Source organism: Dendrobates tinctorius, unplaced genomic scaffold (genome assembly GCF_039654945.1).
Source record: "Dendrobates tinctorius isolate UK_male_01 unplaced genomic scaffold, ASM3965494v1 ptg000321l, whole genome shotgun sequence".
NCBI lineage: Eukaryota > Metazoa > Chordata > Amphibia > Anura > Dendrobatidae > Dendrobates > Dendrobates tinctorius.
In genome coordinates, this window is record NW_027361988.1 from 1,760,593 (window position 1) to 1,778,758 (window position 18,166).

Genomic DNA, 18,166 nt, shown 5'->3' on the forward strand with positions numbered 1-18,166 from the left:
CATACTGAAATGTTGTTTATGGGAGTAACGTTTGTAGGCTATGTTGTTGACTTCTACTTCTGAATATATGGAGGACCTCATTGGGGCTTTTTATATATATGGTTAGACAAACGAACTACGAAAAGCGGCAAAAGGTGTATACATGATAACCTCATACTGCAGGGAAGACATGTATTCTAGAATACTAAAGAAAGTGATAATACAAAATGACAATATTTAGGAGTATTTCACCAAACCCCATTACAGTCCATAAATCCCCATGTCCCTTTTATCTAATGTCATTACTCACATAACTCTTCACATATTGACTACTGTATTGTCCTCATCACAGACACTACTTACTACCATTATTTACTCTCACAATGCCCTGCAGCTCCTCCTATTAACCCTTGTGTATGCCAACCATACCTGCTAATGGCTCTGATGTCATTTTATGTCTCCATTCTGGCTAGAGCTCCCATAAAGTCATCTCATTAGCTGCAAAGTTAGTTAGCGAAAGTTTTTCCAAGATGGCAGCTCAGTCCGACATGGCTGTTCAATATATTTAGTACTGATCATTCTCGTACAATGAGTGCTTTTATTTTAACATGGCCAAACATGAGAAATGACAAGGGGTTGTCCTAGTAGTGGTCAACACCTTTAAGAACATACAATTTTGAGTAAAAATATTTCTAACATTTTGAACATGAAAAAAGCTTCTCCCCGTATGACTTCCCTGATGTTTATTAAGAGTTGATTTTGGTAGAAAACATTTCCCACATTAAGAATATGATACAGGATTCTCCCCTGTGTGAGTTTTTTGGTGACTAATAAGAGATGATTTCTTCACAAAACATTTCCCACATTCTGAACAGTTAAAAAGCTTCTCCCCTGTGTGAGTTCTTTGGTGCTTAAACAAATATGATTTACAGTTAAAACATTTCCCACATTCTGAGCAGGAAAATGGCTTCTCCCCTGTGTGAGTTCTATGGTGATGAACCAAATCTGATTTCCAGTTAAAACATTTCCCACATTCTGAACAAGAAAATGGCTTCTCCCCTGTGTGAGTTCTATGGTGATTAACCAAATCTGATTTCTGGTTAAAACATTTCCCACATTCTGAACAGGTAAAAGGCTTCTCCCCTGTGTGAGTTCTCTGGTGATTAACAAGATGACATTTCTGGTTAAAGCATTTCCCACATTCTGAACAGGGATAAGGCTTCTCCCCTGTGTGAGTTCTTTTGTGGGTAACAAATTGTGATATCTGTGCAAAACATTTCCCACATTCTGAACAGGGAAATGGCTTCTCCCCTGTGTGAGTTCTCTGGTGCTTAAGACAGTCTGATTTATTGCTAAAATATTTCCCACATTCTGAACATGAAAAAGGCTTCTCCCCTGTGTGCGTTCTCTGGTGGGAAACAAAATGTGATTTCCGTGCAAAATATTTCCCACATTCTGAACATGAAAATGACTTCTTTGCTTTAGTAGCAGTTTGTTTTTTAATGCCTCTTTTGTGACTTTGATTTTCCTTAGTAATCGGTAATGAATCAGAAGATGGGACCTGTTTCATAGGATCAGATGACAGATCTTTGCTGTGAATGGATGATGGTATATCTGGAGTAATAGCATTCACTTCAGTTGTATTTTGTAGCATCTCAAGATCATCAGGTTTAAAAATTGAAGACGTCAGCTGTCCCTCTGATCTCCTGGTACACTCATCTGCTGAGATAAAAGAAAATTTTAATAAAATATCCTTAAGTTTTATATTTTTGAACATTTCTACTTAAACTGTCCATAAAAATGGCAAGCTATGTTAAAAACTTAAATTATTTACCAAGACAATGACAGTTCACAGTCTAATAGAAAACCTTGTTGGATGAACCAGTAGTGTGTGGTGTTCAACTGTTTGTTCATTCTGCCTCCCAAATATCGAATAAAAAGAAACTAATCGATGTTCTATAGGCAAAAAAAATACCAATTCCCATCTCACCAAAACAAGTCCCCACTCAGGTCCATCATCTGTCAATGGAAAAACAGAGGTTCCCACACTATTAGTGGCTAAAAAGTCTGTTGAAAAGCAACAAGGTTTCTACAAACCAATCCAGCAAAATCCGCTCTCTCTTCGGAGTCTTGCAGTGTGCGCAAACAACATTTAGGATCCCTGTATTTAGCAATATTATAGTGAGAAGAACCCACTTAATTTGCGGTGTCTCCTGGAGCACAATCTGGGCACTATGTGCTGGGTAAGAAAATGGCAAATGTGTAATTTTCACTCTCCAACATCCACTGCGTGTTAATTTCCAGAAAGTGGCTGTGGAGTCAAAATCTTCACTCCTCCTAAGGATTATAACCCTCAGTTAATTAATTTATAAAATGGAATCACTTTATGGGGATTTCGACTATTCTGGTTTTTTGTCATTTAGTTATATTAGGTCTTCTGCATATGGTGTGACCAATCTCATCTGGGATCTGTTCCTGCTGTCCAGCTGGAGTAATCTGCTCCCTACTTCAACCAATTGGAAAGTACCACACCCTACTAAAGCGCAAAGCACATGGCCGGAATCTGCCAGATACAGCGCTGTTCTCCTCTGGTTCAGTCCTCTGGGCTCAGCTTGTGGCTTGTGTATTTGTTTCCTGCTGTGACCGTGGCCCGTTTACTGACTACTCTTGTGTCTTCTGATTCTGGCCTTCTGGTTCTGACCCAGCTACCTGACTATTCTTCTCACCATCTAACACCACAGAATAGCAGGTAACACCATGGTCCAAGCCTAGGGGTCCCTGTGTAAGTCCAGATTCCATGTGAGGTTGTTAAAGGGCGATGAGCAAGGCAATCCTTGGGATATGGAAAGCAGAGAAGATAGAGCCAAGCATGTTCATGGTGGACATCTTTTGAGCTGCCAGGTGACCATGAACAGTGCTCCCAATACATTGTTTCTGCAAACTATTCCAGCTAGATCTGCATTCAAAAAGCTAAATGGCGCTCCTTCCCTTCTGAACTCTGCCATGTGCCCAGACAGTAGAGTACAATCGTATGTAGGGTATAGTGCGAAGCTGGAAAATAATTTGTAAGATCCATTTGTTTTCTATTATCCTTTGTGAAGAATTCCAAAGTTACCACCACATAAAGTGACACACGTCAGATATTAATAATGGGGCCTGATTAGGAACTACTGAAATGATCAAACTCCACAGTCTCCATCAGTAATAAATGAGTAACTAGTGGTGAAACCTCTCTGGGGTAATTAGCATGTGGGTCTCGGAGACTTCACAATCTATACTATCCTAAGCTCCAATATCTTCTGTAAGATGAGTTTTAAGAAGAAATATTAGGCATTTAAAGAGAACTGTGTATAAGGCCGGTTTCACACGTCCTGATATTTCCGGTACCGGAGATGTCCATGTGTGTAATACTCGTGGCACACGTGACAACCGTGTGCCGCGTGTGTGCAGCATCAGTACTACATGGACGGCCAGCAGGGATGAAGCGCTACATTAATCGCTGTTCCCCGGTGTCGGGTGCTGAAGACGCTCTCATCATTCTCCCCTGCTCTGCCGGCGGAGAGAATGATGAGAGTTATATTAAAGTCAGAATGATGACAGCAGGTGGCGGCTTTTGGAACTATTACTCCCATCAACCTACACCTGCTGCTAAGAACAGTGACAGCAGGAGCGGATGATGGGAGTATTCCTCACCTGACGCCTGTGCTATAACTAAGTAAATGAATGAAAAAACTGGCGAGGATTCCCCTGTATTTCCTATAACCAGTCTGGAAAACTCACAACTGGGGGCTGCAACCCTCATCTGTCAGCTTCAGCAAGGATGGTTATCAAGAATAGAGGGGTCCCAACACTGTTTTTTAAATTATTTAAATAATTTAAAAAACTGCATGGGGTCCCCCCATTTTTGACAACAAACCTTGCTAAAGCTGACAACTGGGGGCTGGTATTCTCAGGCTTGTAAGGGGCCAGCCTAAAAATAACAGCCCGCAGCTGCCCAGAAAAGGCACATCTATTAGATGCGCCAATTCTGGTGCTTTGCCCGGCTCTTCCCACTTGCCCTATAGTGATGGCAAGTGGAGTTCATATTTGTGGGGTTGATGTCACCCTTGTATTGACAGGTGACATCAAGCCCACGGCTTAGTAATGGAGAGGTGTCTATAAGACACCTCTCCATTACTAATCCTATAGTTATATGGTAAATAAAGACACAGCCAGAATAAAGTCTTTTATTAGAAATAAAACAAAACACAGTTTTCATTTTTTATTTAACAATAACACAGAGAATTCTCACGGTGATCTGCTGTGACGGCTTGAACTGTGCTGGCCTCATCAATAAGTTTTTCCCACGGTCCTGAGGTCACTGCAGTTCAGCCTGGCTGGAAACCTCGACGATGTCACTGCTGGTCAATGATGTTGCGCTTGCAGCAGCTCATTCACCAGTGGTTCTCTGCCTGCATGGTTGCATCGTGGCACCGTCCAGGTTGAAAACTAATTATCCCCCAGACATGGATTACGGCGTGGGACAGAGCGACAGACAGGTATGGTATATTGTTGTTTTATTTTATTATTATTACAGGAGTACGAGGTCTTCGGTGGAAATAGGCGTTAGGTGAGTATAACTGTGTTTGTTATTTTTAAATAGAAAAGGAAAACTGTTTAGTTTTATTTCTAATAAAAGGCTTTATTCTGGCTGTGTCTTTATTTTCCATGTAGCCAGGGCCGGACTGGGAGTGCAATTCAGCCCTGGCATTTGTAAGACCACAGGCCCACGTCTTGTACCCTCTGTAATCTTGCTCTCTAGATAGTCTAATACAGGTCCGCGGCCTACAATCACAACGTTTAGTGTTGTGATCTGCAGAGCTGACAGCCACTGAATTATGGCCACTTTAGATGGGCCAATAATCATGAAATGTGGGATTGTAAGAGCCCGGCTTCCTGATTATCGGCTCATTTCAATAGGTCAGTAATCACCTGATGGAAGGAAAAATGATTATTAGTCACGGCTTAACAATCCAGGTTCTTGGTGGCACATTGCTCGAGGTAAACAGGACATGCGCTCCTGAGAACAGGACATGCTACGTGCACAGAACATGTTACCAGTCGCTGTGTGCACAGAGAAGTGCGTCCTCCTGTGTGAACAGGCCGTAGAGGACACTGACTGACGTGTCTATGGCTGGTCGGTGGTCGTGGACATGCTGGAGCACAGTAATGACAGGAAAGTCTCAGTCAGACGGCCGTTTCTCACGTCCATGTTCTCTCTGTGGTTTTCATTAGTTCTCTTCCATTATAGTCTATGGTGCTGCTCACAGGCTCATGTGTTTGCAGACTGTGTCTCCCCAATAAAAATCAGAGACATTTTCGTTTTTTATTGTTGTCACAGACACAATCCCCTCCACAAGTCTCTGAACCTGCGCCGATCACAGACCCCACATAGATCGCCCCCGTGCACACTCTGCGCGGATTAACACTGTAATGTATAGGAGAAGATTTTCATTCATTTAGTTTTTTTCATACGTGAAAATCACTAAAGTTCCCGTCTGGGGGCCGCACCCATCACCGGCCCATGTGTAGTGACTCATTAACCAGTTTATCGCTGCCTTGCCTTCCTTATAGAAGCAGCAGAGACTGGACAGATGGCTTTCATGCTGGGATGCCTGTATTTTGTGGCTGCAGAACCAAGGTAAGGGGATGTGCACACATCTTTGTCAGGCGGATTGAAGAAGCGCCACAAACCTGCCGCTAAACATGAACTTAGTGCACGGCAATGGAAAACCACATTGCTGTACCCGCTCCGTCTGTTACGTCTTTTATCTGCTTCAGTGCTTGGAAACTGAGGCAATTAATACAAGTAGCACATTCTGTCACCTGCAACTATAATAGAAACTATCGAGAAAAGACGCCGGTGGCACAAAAAGACATGGCGCCTTCAGGTAAAAGACCGGAGACACTTTCCTGAAGCAGCTCTGCCCCCTGAAATAAAACTGTGTGCACATACCCTAGATACAAACACAAGGCTACAGCACCCTGCAAACGCTGAGTACAAGAATCATTCTAAGGCCGGGGTCACACTAGGGTGTGTGATGCGAGAAACAACACCCGGCACTGCCACCGGCACTCGGAGCGGAGCGTGCGGCTACATGGATTTCTAAGGGCCAATGCAGACGGCCACATATATCCTCTGATCTGAGAGAATCGGCCAATTCTACTGTACAGCTGACACTTGGATCAGGATCTGACCCGAGTGTCAGCACAGTGTGGTCCGATTGTCTAGGATGAGAGATTCAGAGAACACTGAGGAAAAGATGGAGAACAAACTCTTCTCCATTATGTCATCGGAGTGCAGTCCGGTGTTTTCCACGCACTCATTGTATTGCATTACTGAGCGTGATCGGAATATCATACGTTAACAATTTATAACATATAACGCATGTTCCAACCCCATGGATAGAGACAAACACCTCGGTCGCCTCAGAAAGTCCTTTTTGAGTCAGGGCTACCATCCAAGAACAATAGAAAACCAAATTACAAGAGCCACCAGAATATCAAGGAATCACCTGCCACATTACAAAGCTAAAGAAGAGAATAACCGGGAGCCTCTAGTGGTCACCTACAACCCAAATCTGGAGGTGCTAAAGGGAGTGGCACGGGAATTACAACCTTTACTACAAAAAGATGCCCGATTACAATCCATGTTTCCAGACCCCCCACTACTGTGTTTTAGGCAGCCCCCTAATCTAAGAAGCATCATTGTCAGAAGCTCCCTGTCCTCTCCAACAGCTGCAGGAACCTTTCCTTGCAACCAGAAAAAATGTAAAACCTGTCCATTTATAATGACCACGGACAAGATAAAGATCCCCACCTCACATCAGGACTACAAGATCCCAGGTACTCTCAGCTGCATCACATCTAATGGGGTGTACTTAATTATTTGTACTAAATGTCCATCTGGGGGTCTGTATGTGGGGGAGACAGGGCAAAAACTGAGACCAAGGATGAATTCTCATTGCCACACAATAAGAGAAAAAAGAAGGGATCTACCTGTGGCAAAACATTTTTGTATCCCCGGTCATAGCATGATGGACCTTAAATTACTTGTATTAAAAGGTAACTTCAACTCTCAGAGAGACAGGAGGATCTGGGAGTATAAATTTATGACAACTTTTGACACACTCAGTGCAGGAATGAATGTGTCGCTTGGATTTATGTCTTTTTACATCAATTAAGGAATTTGCTCTTCAGACCTTCTGTGGTCATCACACAACACAGAACCAGACCCCAATCAGAGGGCAATAAAACCTTCACACTCCTAATCTATAAACTGTTCCAATATTTATGACAATTCTGCTAAATGTTACTTGTCTTATCTGTTGCGTTATTTTTGTGCTGTTTTGTGTATAAATATGTGATTTTTCAGATGTTGCATTAGTCTAGCCTGATGAAGAGACCTGAGGAGTCTCGAAAGCTTGCACTGTGCTACCACCTTTTCAGTTAGCCATTAAAAGGTATCAACCACTGAGGACTCTCAATTCTAAATATTCTTTTATCTACTGGCTAACACGGTACAAAGATATATATCCTTCCTGTATCAAAGTCATTTGAACAGTTTTGGGTGGAGGAGAATGTTGTGATCTAGAGGCAAAATGGTGATCATGGTAATACGGCCGGACTACACCACCGATAAAGCAGCCACAGCCGGTGACTGAGAGGAATCTGTGACTTCTCTGCATTCAGTGGTCACTACTCACCTGGGTAGTTATATGTGGGAATCTCCTCTTTACACCACTCATCATCTCTCACATATGTCTCTGTAGTATTAATATGGGTCAGATCTTCACCCTGAAACAAATATTGTAAAAGTCACCGACAGATGGAGAAGTCCCATCTATGATCAGCTCTAATCCTGCCATCTCCACCGCTCTCATTACACAAGTATAAAACATATAATACTGGTGGATAAAACAAGACTGAGCACAAGACCTTCACAGCCGTCTACACATCATAGGGGAGATCTCCTGACACCTTCTCTCCATCTACCTGATGATCCTGAGGAGCACTGGGATCTTCTTGGTTACAGTCCTGTGGAAGAAGAGGACGGGGACATCTCTCTGGTGTTGTCCTCTTACTGGATAGATCTGGAGGAAACACATACAGGGACTGAATTCATTCTATACATACAGATAATTATAGGCCGTGTGTATTTAGTCCTGTCTATTACCTGGTGATGTGAGGGGCTGGGGAACCTCCATTATGACGTTCTTGTACAGATCTCTGTGTCCTTCTAAATACTCCCACTCCTCCATGGAGAAATAGACAGCGACATCCTGACACCTTATAGGAACCTGACACATACAATGAACCGTCATCCCCCGATCCCTTCATAGTGTTACTGTATAATGTCCCAGCATTCCCAGCAGTGTCACCTCTCCAGTCAGCAGCTCAATCATCTTGTAGATGAGTCCTAGGATCTTCTGGTCATTGATGTCCTCATGGATCAGGGGGTGAGGTGGAGGCCCCGTGATTGGGCTCAGGGGTCTTCCCCATCCCTCAGACACAGGGTCCTGACAGCGATCACTAGAGGTCTTCTTCACCACTGTGTAATCCTGGTTATGGAGAGACACATTAATAAATCTCACTACAGACATTTCCAGAGTCCTCACCTCTCCAGTTCTGTCCATCTGTTATTCCCATAGATAAGAATGATGTAATGTGAGGTCATCAGAATCTCTCACCTCTCCAGTGAGACGGAAGAGGATCTCTAGGGTGAGGTGTAACATCCTCTCCGCCATCTTGTCTCTGTCCATATCCATCCTTGATGGGTAAATCAGGAAAATTCTCTTCTGTAGAAGATCTTCACTGAGAGGATCCGATATTGTAGAGACCTGAATGAGAAGAAGATGATCCGATGTAACATCATAAGAATCCTGTGTAATAATACAATTACTGGAGATAATAAGGGAAACATATGAGGAGATTTATTATCTTACAGGGTTTAGTTTTCTTCCCTGACATCTACTAATAAAACCTATATATTTAGGCCACAGACAACAAGCAGTTTCCTCCTCAGAGTCGGCAGCTGAACACGTTCCTCATAGACTCATCTTCCATAACGCTAATTCTCGTCTCATTACCGACACTGGAATCGGCATTAGCAATACTGCAGGAGATATTCATTACACGTGACATGAGAAATAACTCCTTCATGATGAGGACGACATCTTCATCTTCTACTGCGGCTCTAGAGACAGATGTGGCCAGAGTCGGTCACTGCCTCCATCCCCACCGGCCGTCTATATGAAGGTTTCCCGTCTTCCCCGCACTGGAATCTTCTCTCCCGTTAGATCTCAGCTCTGAGTCACACACAGAAGTTTGAGGCTTTTCTGGAAGAACAGGACAGGAGAGATCTGAGGCCGATGTCTCCATGTACAGGGTTTCCCCTCGGGATAAGAGGCTTTTCTATCCCTTTCCCCCAATTAGAGGGGACACCTGTGGATATCGGGGACTTTACCAGCTGCAGTCCTGGGGGGATTTACTCGGTAACGTGGACGTTGGACAAACGTCACCATCAATTACCATCAGAGTGAAGGAACATCGCTCCTCTATTCAGCTCTATGGATCCAGGATGAAATCCACTGCGGCCCCTGCAAGAAAAGAGCAAAGTCTGGTGAGACCCCCGAGGCCTGAGATTTCTACAGCTGCTCTGTGCACACAGGACCTGTGATGAGGTCACAGGAGAGGCGGAGTCAGGGGTCACATGATCAGGGGCCTCAGTGTGGGCAGGACTCTGCTGTGCTGGTTGTCATGGTGCTGGATGAGGGGAAGTTTATGTGTGAGGTCAGGAGGGGTTTACAGGGTAGATGTAGCAGAGCCGCGTGTGTACGAGGTGTACGGAGCGGAGCCGTGTGTGTACGAGGTGTACGGAGCGGAGCCGCGTGTGTACGAGGTGTACGGAGCGGAGCCGTGTGTGTACGAGGTGTACGGAGCGGAGCCGTATGTGTACGAGGTGTACGGAGCGGAGCCGTGTGTGTACGAGGTGTACGGAGCGGAGCCGTGTGTGTACGAGGTGTACGAGGTGTACGGAGCGGAGCCGTGTGTGTACAAGGTGTACGGAGCGGAGCCGAGTGTGTTCAAGGTGTACGGAGCAGAGCCGAGTGTGTACGAGGTGTACGGAGCAGAGCCCTGTGTGTACGAGGTGTACGGAGCGGAGCCGTGTGTGTACGAGATGTACGGAGCGGAGCCGTGTGTGTACGAGGTGTACGGAGCAGAGCCGTGTGTGTACGAGGTGTACGGAGTGGAGCCGTGTGTACGAGGTATACGGAGCAGAGCCGAGTGTGTACGAGGTGTATGGAGCAGAGCCGTGTGTGTATGAGGTGTACGGAGCGGATCCCTGTGTGTACGAGGTGTACGGAGCGGAGCCGTGTGTGTACGAGGTGTACGGAGCGGAGCGGCGTGTGTTCGAGGTGTACGGAGCGGAGCCGAGTGTGTACGAGGTGTACGGAGCGGAGCTAAGGCTAGTTTCACACTTGCTTTTTTTTGCAGCGCGTTTTTCCCGCAAAAAAACGCATTGAAAAAACGCATACATAAGCATACAACTGCTGCGTGTTTTTCAAGCATTTTTATGAGCATGCATGAAAAAAACGCAGCGTTTTTATGCGTTTGTATGCGTTTTTAGCGCGTTTTTACCGCGTTTGCGTTTTTTTCCAACATTTTTAGGTGGCCCCTCACACTACCCAAACCCTGACTTTACTAACCCTAACCCTGACCCTAACCCTAACCCTAACCCTGACCCTAACCCTAACCCTAACCCTGACCCTAACCCTTAACCAAATCATACTTAACCCTAACCCAAACCCTAAACCCTAACTAACCCTAACCCTAACCCTAACCCTGACCCTAACCCTAACCCTAACCCTAACCCTGACCCTAACCCTAACCCTAACCCTAACCCTAACCCTAACCCTAACCCTGACCCTAACCCTAACCCTGACCCTAACCCTTAACAAAACCATACTTAACCCTAACCCTGACCCTAACCCTAACCCTAACCCTGACCCTAACCCTAACCCTGACCCTAACCCTTAACAAAACCATACTTAACCCTAATCCTGACCCTAACCCTGACCCTAATCCTTAACAAAACCATACTTAACCCTAACCCTGACCCTAACCCTAACCCTGACCCTAACCCTAACCCTAACCCTGACCCTAACCCTAACCCTAACCCTAACCCTGACCCTAACCCTTAACCAAACCATACTTAACCCTAATCCTGACCCTAACCCTGACCCTAATCCTTAACAAAACCATACTTAACCCTAACCCTGACCCTAACCCTAACCCTGACCCTAACCCTAACCCTAACCCTGACCCTAACCCTAACCCTAACCCTGACCCTAACCCTTAACAAAACCATACTTAACCCTAATCCTGACCCTAACCCTGACCCTAACCCTTAACCAAACCATACTAAACCCTAACCCTGACCCAAAACCCAACCCTAACCCTGACCCTAACCCTAACCCTAAACCCCCTTAACTAACCCTAACTCTAACTCAAACCCCTAAATTCCATGGTTAAAAAAAAAAAACGCATATGCAAAAAAACGCTTACATGAGCATGCCAGTGCGCACATATGCGCATCCATAGGCTATAATGGCCATTTTTAGCGCAAAACGTGCGCATATGTGCGCATGCGCTTTTTTGCAGGGCCAAAAAATGCAACATGATGCGTCTGGAAAATCCAATCGCACACCCCAAAAAAACGCAGCGCATGAAAATCGCATACATGCGCTTACAAGCGCGCAGGTATGCGCACCCATGTTAAATATAGGGGAAAAAACGCATGCGCAGGTTAGCGTTTTTTTCCAGCGCTAAAAAACGCAAATGTGAAACCAGCCTAAGTGTGTACGAGGTGTACGGAGCGGAGCCGTGTGTGTACGAGGTGTACGGAGCGGAGCCCTGTGTGTACGAGGTGTACGGAGCGGAGCCCTGTGTGTACGAGGTGTACGGAGCGGAGCCGTGTGTGTACGAGGTGTACGGAGCGGAGCCCTGTGTGTACGAGGTGTACGGAGCAGAGCCGTGTCTGTACGAGGTGTACGGAGCGGAGCCGTGTGTATACGAGGTGTACGGAGCGGAGCTAAGTGTGTACGAGGTGTACGGAGCGGAGCCGTGTGTGTACGAGGTGTACGGAGCGGAGCCCTGTGTGTACGAGGTGTACAGAGCGGAGCCCTGTGTGTACGAGGTGTACGGAGCGGAGCCCTGTGTGTACGATGTGTACGGAGCGGAGCCCTGTGTGTATGAGGTGTACGGAGCAGAGCCCTGTGTGTGAGGTGTATGGAGCGGAGCCCTGTGTGTACGAGGTGTACGGAGCGGAGCCAAGTGTGTACGAGGTGTACGGAGCGGAGCCGCGTGTGTACGAGGTGTACGGAGCGGAACCGTGTGTGTACGGGGTGTGCGGAGCGGAGCTGCCTGTATACGAGGTGTACGGAGCCGAGCCACGTGTGTACGAGGTGTACGGAGCGGAGCCGTGTGTGTACGAGGTGTACGGAGCAGAGCCGTGTGTGTACGAGGTGTACGGAGCGGAGCCGTGTGTGTACGAGGTGTGCGGAGCCGTGTGTGTACGGGGTGTGCGGAGCGGAGCTGCCTGTATACGAGGTGTACGGAGCGGAGCCGTGTGTGTACGGGGTGTGCGGAGTGGAGCTGCCTGTATATGAGGTGTACGGAGCCGAGCCGCGTGTGTACAAGGTGTACGGAGCGGAGCCGTGTGTGTACGAGGTGTACGGAGCGGAGCCCTGTGTGTACGGGGTGTGCGGAGCGGAGATGCCTGTATACGAGGTGTACGGAGTGGAGCCGCGTGTACGGAGCGGAGCCATGTGTGTACGACCCCCACTTTCAGAATGGGAACTCTCACCCTGTCTTCTACCAGTGGTACTCCCAAGGTATAACATCTATTAAGCACTTAGTCCACCCCGAGGAATGACGGATATGCTAAAAAGGAAGAAAAAAATGTTTATAAAATGGAAAGAGGGAGGCATATCTAAAGAAGAATATAATGCGGTCTGCAGAACCTGCAGGGCACAAATCAGCTAAAGCTGAAAATGAATTGAGGCTTGCAAGAGATGTCAAAAGCAATAATAAAGGATTTTGGGGATATGTCAAAAGTAAAAGAAAAGTCAAAGATGCTATAGGATTTTTACAGGATGAAAATTATGAAATGGTAAGACAGGATGTTGAGAAGGCTGAACTTTTAAATTCCTATTTTGCATCTGTTTTCTCTCAGAAAGGAAATGTAACATCAACTGTTATTCACTGTCCTATTAAGGGAATAGAAGAATCCAGGATATCTATAAACAGAAAGATAGTGAGGAAACACTTAGCTAACCTAAATGAATTCAAGTCTCCAGGTCCAGATGAATTACACCCCAGAGTACTGAAGGAGATAGCAGAAGAAATTTTTGAACCCCTCTCCATAATCTTTGAAAATTCTTGGAGAACAGGAGAAGTGCCAGAAGACTGGAGAAGAGCAAATGTTGTTCCTATCTTCAAAAAGGGGAAGAAGGTGGACCCAAGCAACTATAGGCCTGTGAGTCTGACTTCTATACCAGGAAAGATCTTTGAACAAATTATTAAACAACATGTATGTCAATACCTGGATAAGAATGAAGTAATTAAACAGAGTCAGCATGGGTTTGTAACTAATAAGTCATGTCAGACTAACTTAATTTCCTTCTATGACGGTATCACTGATTGGGTGGATCAAGGAAATGCTGTAGATATAGTATATCTTGACTTCAGCAAAGCATTTGACAAAGTCTCTCATACAATCCTTATTGAAAAAATGACTAAGTATGGAATGGACAAGGCAACTGTTAGGTGGATTCATAACTGGCTTAGTGATCGGACCCAAAGAGTGGTCGTAAATGGCTGCACATCCAGTTGGAAGAATGTCTCAAGTGGGGTACCACAGGGCTCTGTCCTGGGCCCTGTATTGTTCAACGTCTTTATCAATGATTTAGATGAAGGAATTGAGGGTAAACTGATTAAATTTGCTGATGACACAAAGCTAGGAGGGATAGCTAATACTAGAGAAGAGAGAGAGAGGATTCAAAAAGATTTAAATAAACTGGAGAAGTGGGCAGCAACTAACACAATGGTTTTTAACAGGGAGAAATGCAAAGTACTACATCTGGGCAATAAAAATGAAAAAAGCATATATAGAATGGGAGGAATAGGGCTAAGTGACAGCACATGTGAAAAAGACTTGGGTATACTAATAGATCACAGACTGAATATGAGTCAACAGTGTGATGCAGCAGCAAAAAAGGCAAATGCAATTCTAGGATGTATTAACAGAAGCATACAGTCTAGATCACGTGAAGTCATTATTTCCCTCTATTCCTCTTTGGTCAGACCTCATCTGGAATACTGTGTCCAGTTTTGGGCACCACATTTTAAAAAAGACATCAACAAACTGGAGCAAGTTCAGAAAAGAGCGACCAGAATGGTGACCGGTCTGCAAACCCTGTCTTATGAGGAAAGGTTGCAGGATTTGGGAATGTTTAGTTTGCAAAAGAGAAGACTGAGAGGAGACTTAATAGCTGTCTACAAATATCTAAAGGGCTGTCACATTGTAGAAGGATCAACTTTATTCTCATTTGCACAAGGAAAGACTAGAAGCAATGGGAGGAAACTGAATGGGAGGAGACACAGATTAGATATTAGAAAAAACTTTTTGACAGTTAGAGTGATCAATGAGTGGAACAGGCTGCCACGAGAAGTGGTGAGTTCTCCTTCAATGGAAGTCTTCAAACAGAGGCTGGACAGACATCTGACTGGGATGATTTAGCGAATCCTGCTTTGAGCAGGGGGTTGGACCAGATGGCCCAGGAGGTCCCTTCCAACTCTACGATTCTATGATTCAATAGAGGAGCTGAAATGTAAATATCCCACTGCCATATTCCCTCCCTTCCAATACTTGCAAGGTAAAAGCTATGTAACAAAAGTATTAGCACATCTTTCTGAATATGAATGGAGACCATCTGTGCTTAGATGGCTCACGAAATCTAATTCTCCATCTGGCCAAATAGCCACTAATTACAAATTCATCCATGCAGCTCTGGATTATGAACAATTCCAATTTCCAGTAACAAAATGGCAGACTGAAGACCCCAGCATGTCCTGCGACACTATTCTGAAAGCTCTAGACCCAGCCTACACATTCCTCCTTCCAGCCCGTTTCCCAGAAATGAGATTGAAAATCTGTCACGGCTCTTACCTGACTCCACAAAAGGTCATAGAATGGGGTTGTACACAACTTCTAAATGTTTTACATGCCATTCCCCAGAAGCCAAGCTGTTTCATTGCTTGTGGGCATGCCCGGTCATTAGACTATTTTGGGAAAGAGTACGGCAATACACCGCCACACATCTGACAAACTTTGCTCCTGATGAACCCTTATGGGCCATATTTGGATACCTAAAACCAGATAATTACACCTGTTCTCCAGGGGCCCGTAAACTTCTGCATTGGGTGGCGGCTGCCAGTACTAAGGCCGTTTTACAGACATGGATCCACGACCATGCCCCTCCTTTCAATAAAACGAAAAAAGTGGTTTGGTACCATGTTAGCCAGTAGAAAAAAATATATAAAGTGCTCTCAGTGAGAGAAACAAAATAAGAATCTTGTGGGTATGATACCTTTTAATGGCTAACAAATAATAGTGAATGTTGTTACAAAGCAAGCTTTCGGGACTGCTTATGTCCCTTCATCAGCCTGAAAGCTTGCTTTGTAACAACATTCACTATTATTTGTTAGCCATTAAAAGGTATCATACCCACAAGATTCCTATTTTGTTTCTCTCACTGAGAGCACTTTATATATTATTTTCCTCCTTTCAATATCTTTCTAGAGAAGCTGTCGTTCTTGCTTCAAATGGACTGGGTTGAGGCCTCTACATAAAGAGGGAAGGGTGCAGGCCTTTTTCAAAACTTGGGAAAGCTTCATCTGTCCTCAGCCACAGCACATCCACAGCAATATTAAGATCTGTTCTCAGCCGACAGTCTGGTACCAGGAGCAACTACTACTGGGGGAGACACCTGTCCACTGATGTCTCTGGGAGAACCGCTGCGGAGAGACACTTCGGGGTGTTTGGGGTGTACTTTGGTGACAGTGGGTCCTGAACTTAAGATTGGACACACGTGCTGGATGTCTGATGGGTAAACATTATGCTTGTGTTTGACATGCCCCCCGCTTCCTTCTCCCTTTTTTCCCTTCCCCGGTTTTTCAGGTTTGTCTTGATCTATTGTTCTGTGTACCGATGCGATCTCTAATGAGGTGGTTTATGTTACATATGACTCAAACATTATCTGCATGGATATATGTAGGAACATTTTTTTTGCATTCAATAAAAACAACGATTAAAAAAGAGACACAGCTGGATCCCAATGAAGGAGTAGAACCATCTCAAGGAGGATCACAGGGAAATGGACAGCATGAGACTTACATACGAGTGTCTGAGCAAAGGGTCTGAATACTTATGACCATGTGATAGTTCAGTTTTTCTTTTTCAATAAATTAGCAAAAATTTCTACATTTCAGTCAAGATGTGGTGCAGCATGAACATTAATGAGAAAAAAATGAGCTTTTCTGAATTTACCAAATGGCTGCAATGAAACAAAGAGTGAAAAATGTAAAGGGGTCTAAATACTTTCCGTACCCACTATATATGTAGGGTGTATTTAGGTCATTGAGTGTAAACCGGCAGTGAGTGGGGCCGCCATATCGCAATGTTAGGGTGCCAACCTCGGCGGCAAGGCGGGCTGAGTGATAGGCCGTAATATGGCTAGATAACGTCTCCTCACTGTACCTCTGATATGATAAGCCCCCCTTTATAAAGTATTAGAATCGCTGTAAATAGGAGGGTCTCGTTTTTAGCTATTTTTTCATCTTCCCACTCTTCCATTATCATGGCTCTAATGTGTTTGTTAGCTGGAAAGACTCTGTTTCTCTGGGTTCACAGCCCCTAAACATTTCATCCTGTATTGAGTGAGCCATTTGTGCTTCCTCAGTTTTCATTGTACTCGTTCTGTATCGTCGGATGAAAAATAATCTTTATTCCTTTCCTCTGGGAGAACCTGAGGCATTTCCTCTCCACCCTCCAGATATTGGTACCGATCATAAGAACCTTCATCTTTCTCTGATGATACTTCCATTTCCCACCTTTCTCTCTTATGATGGGACATGACCTGTACTGTCTGAGGGGGAACTGGACTGGAAACTGTGCTTAGCGCGTCTTCCCTAATTATAGACCTCATGTCAGCCATGAATGAGGTCTGCTCCTTCTTTAGGATCTTTGTAATACATTCAGCACACAGACGTTTCTTATGTGTCACAAGTAACTTAGCCAAGACACCTAACTACTTTGGCACAAAGGGTAATAAAAGGGATTTTTTCCTTGTAACTGTATAGCTTGCCCCAATATGGAGAGGAGATTGACATTTAGCTTGAGTAAATAAACCAATATATTTGGTTGAAGATCATTAGATCTAGTGATCTTCAACCAAATATATTAGTCCACCTGACCTAATATAAGTGTTCTTTAATCTGTAACTGATGTAAGAATGAAACGTTTTGTTTACTACGATTGTGGACATTAAATTATTGTTTGATCACTTAAATTGGGTGCTCAGCCCATGAACTGGGGTGAACCCTGACATCACCGCACGAACACTACCAACGCCGGCCAAAAATTGCTGAGCAGTGGAGTGAATAAGCCGGAAGTTATTGAGCGGCCCCGGAAGTAGATGCGGTTGGGATACAGGGAGATGGGATGACGCGTCGCTGGACCAGTAAGTATAATTATAATGTTTATTATTAATTTTATTCTTTGTTTTACAGCCCTCCCCATCCCATATCTATAAAGTCCAAGCTCGGGGTTCGGACACAAGTTCACGTCATCTCCGGCCCCGAGATCAAACTTTACAAAAAAACTCAGGAGAACCCACCGATATCGGTCATCGGGGGGGTACGCCCATCACTAATGGACACAATTAGAAAGTAAATGGATCCGGCAATTAAATCCCTGACATCCCAATGGTGTAGATGACGTTCTCAGCTTCTCCCCTTTCCTATAGGGGGTTTGGTGGAATTCGTTCTCTACACTCTTTATTACATAGAACAGTTTTCTCTGATC

General features: G+C 44.8%; 1 protein-coding gene and 1 pseudogene across 1 annotated transcript; both read right to left on the reverse strand.

Annotated features, from left to right (window-relative positions):
• Positions 1-557: 557 nt before the first annotated feature.
• The window catches only part of LOC141073986 (uncharacterized), a 74,554-nt pseudogene continuing 56,945 nt past the window's right edge, over positions 558-18,166 (reverse strand).
• Positions 1,666-16,942, reverse strand: LOC141073952 (oocyte zinc finger protein XlCOF29-like). Its single transcript, XM_073561482.1, has 4 exons — positions 16,841-16,942; positions 8,709-8,858; positions 8,400-8,579; positions 1,666-1,698 (listed from the first exon to the last, which is right to left on the reverse strand). The coding sequence occupies exons 1-4, from the start codon at positions 16,940-16,942 to the stop codon at positions 1,666-1,668; spliced, it is 465 nt and encodes a 154-aa protein (XP_073417583.1).

What these genes read in the sequence shown, in the direction of transcription:
- LOC141073952 (XM_073561482.1), bottom strand. Translation starts at nt 16,942, where the DNA reads ATGATAATGGAAGAGTGGGAAGATGAAAAAATAGCTAAAAACGAGACC. An exon ending in GGGGGCTTATCATATCAGAG is followed by an intron (nt 8,859 to 16,840) that starts GTACAGTGAGGA and finishes CTTCTCATTCAG; the next exon opens with GTCTCTACAATATCGGATCC. An exon ending in TCTTCCGTCTCACTGGAGAG is followed by an intron (nt 8,580 to 8,708) that starts GTGAGAGATTCT and finishes CTCCATAACCAG; the next exon opens with GATTACACAGTGGTGAAGAA.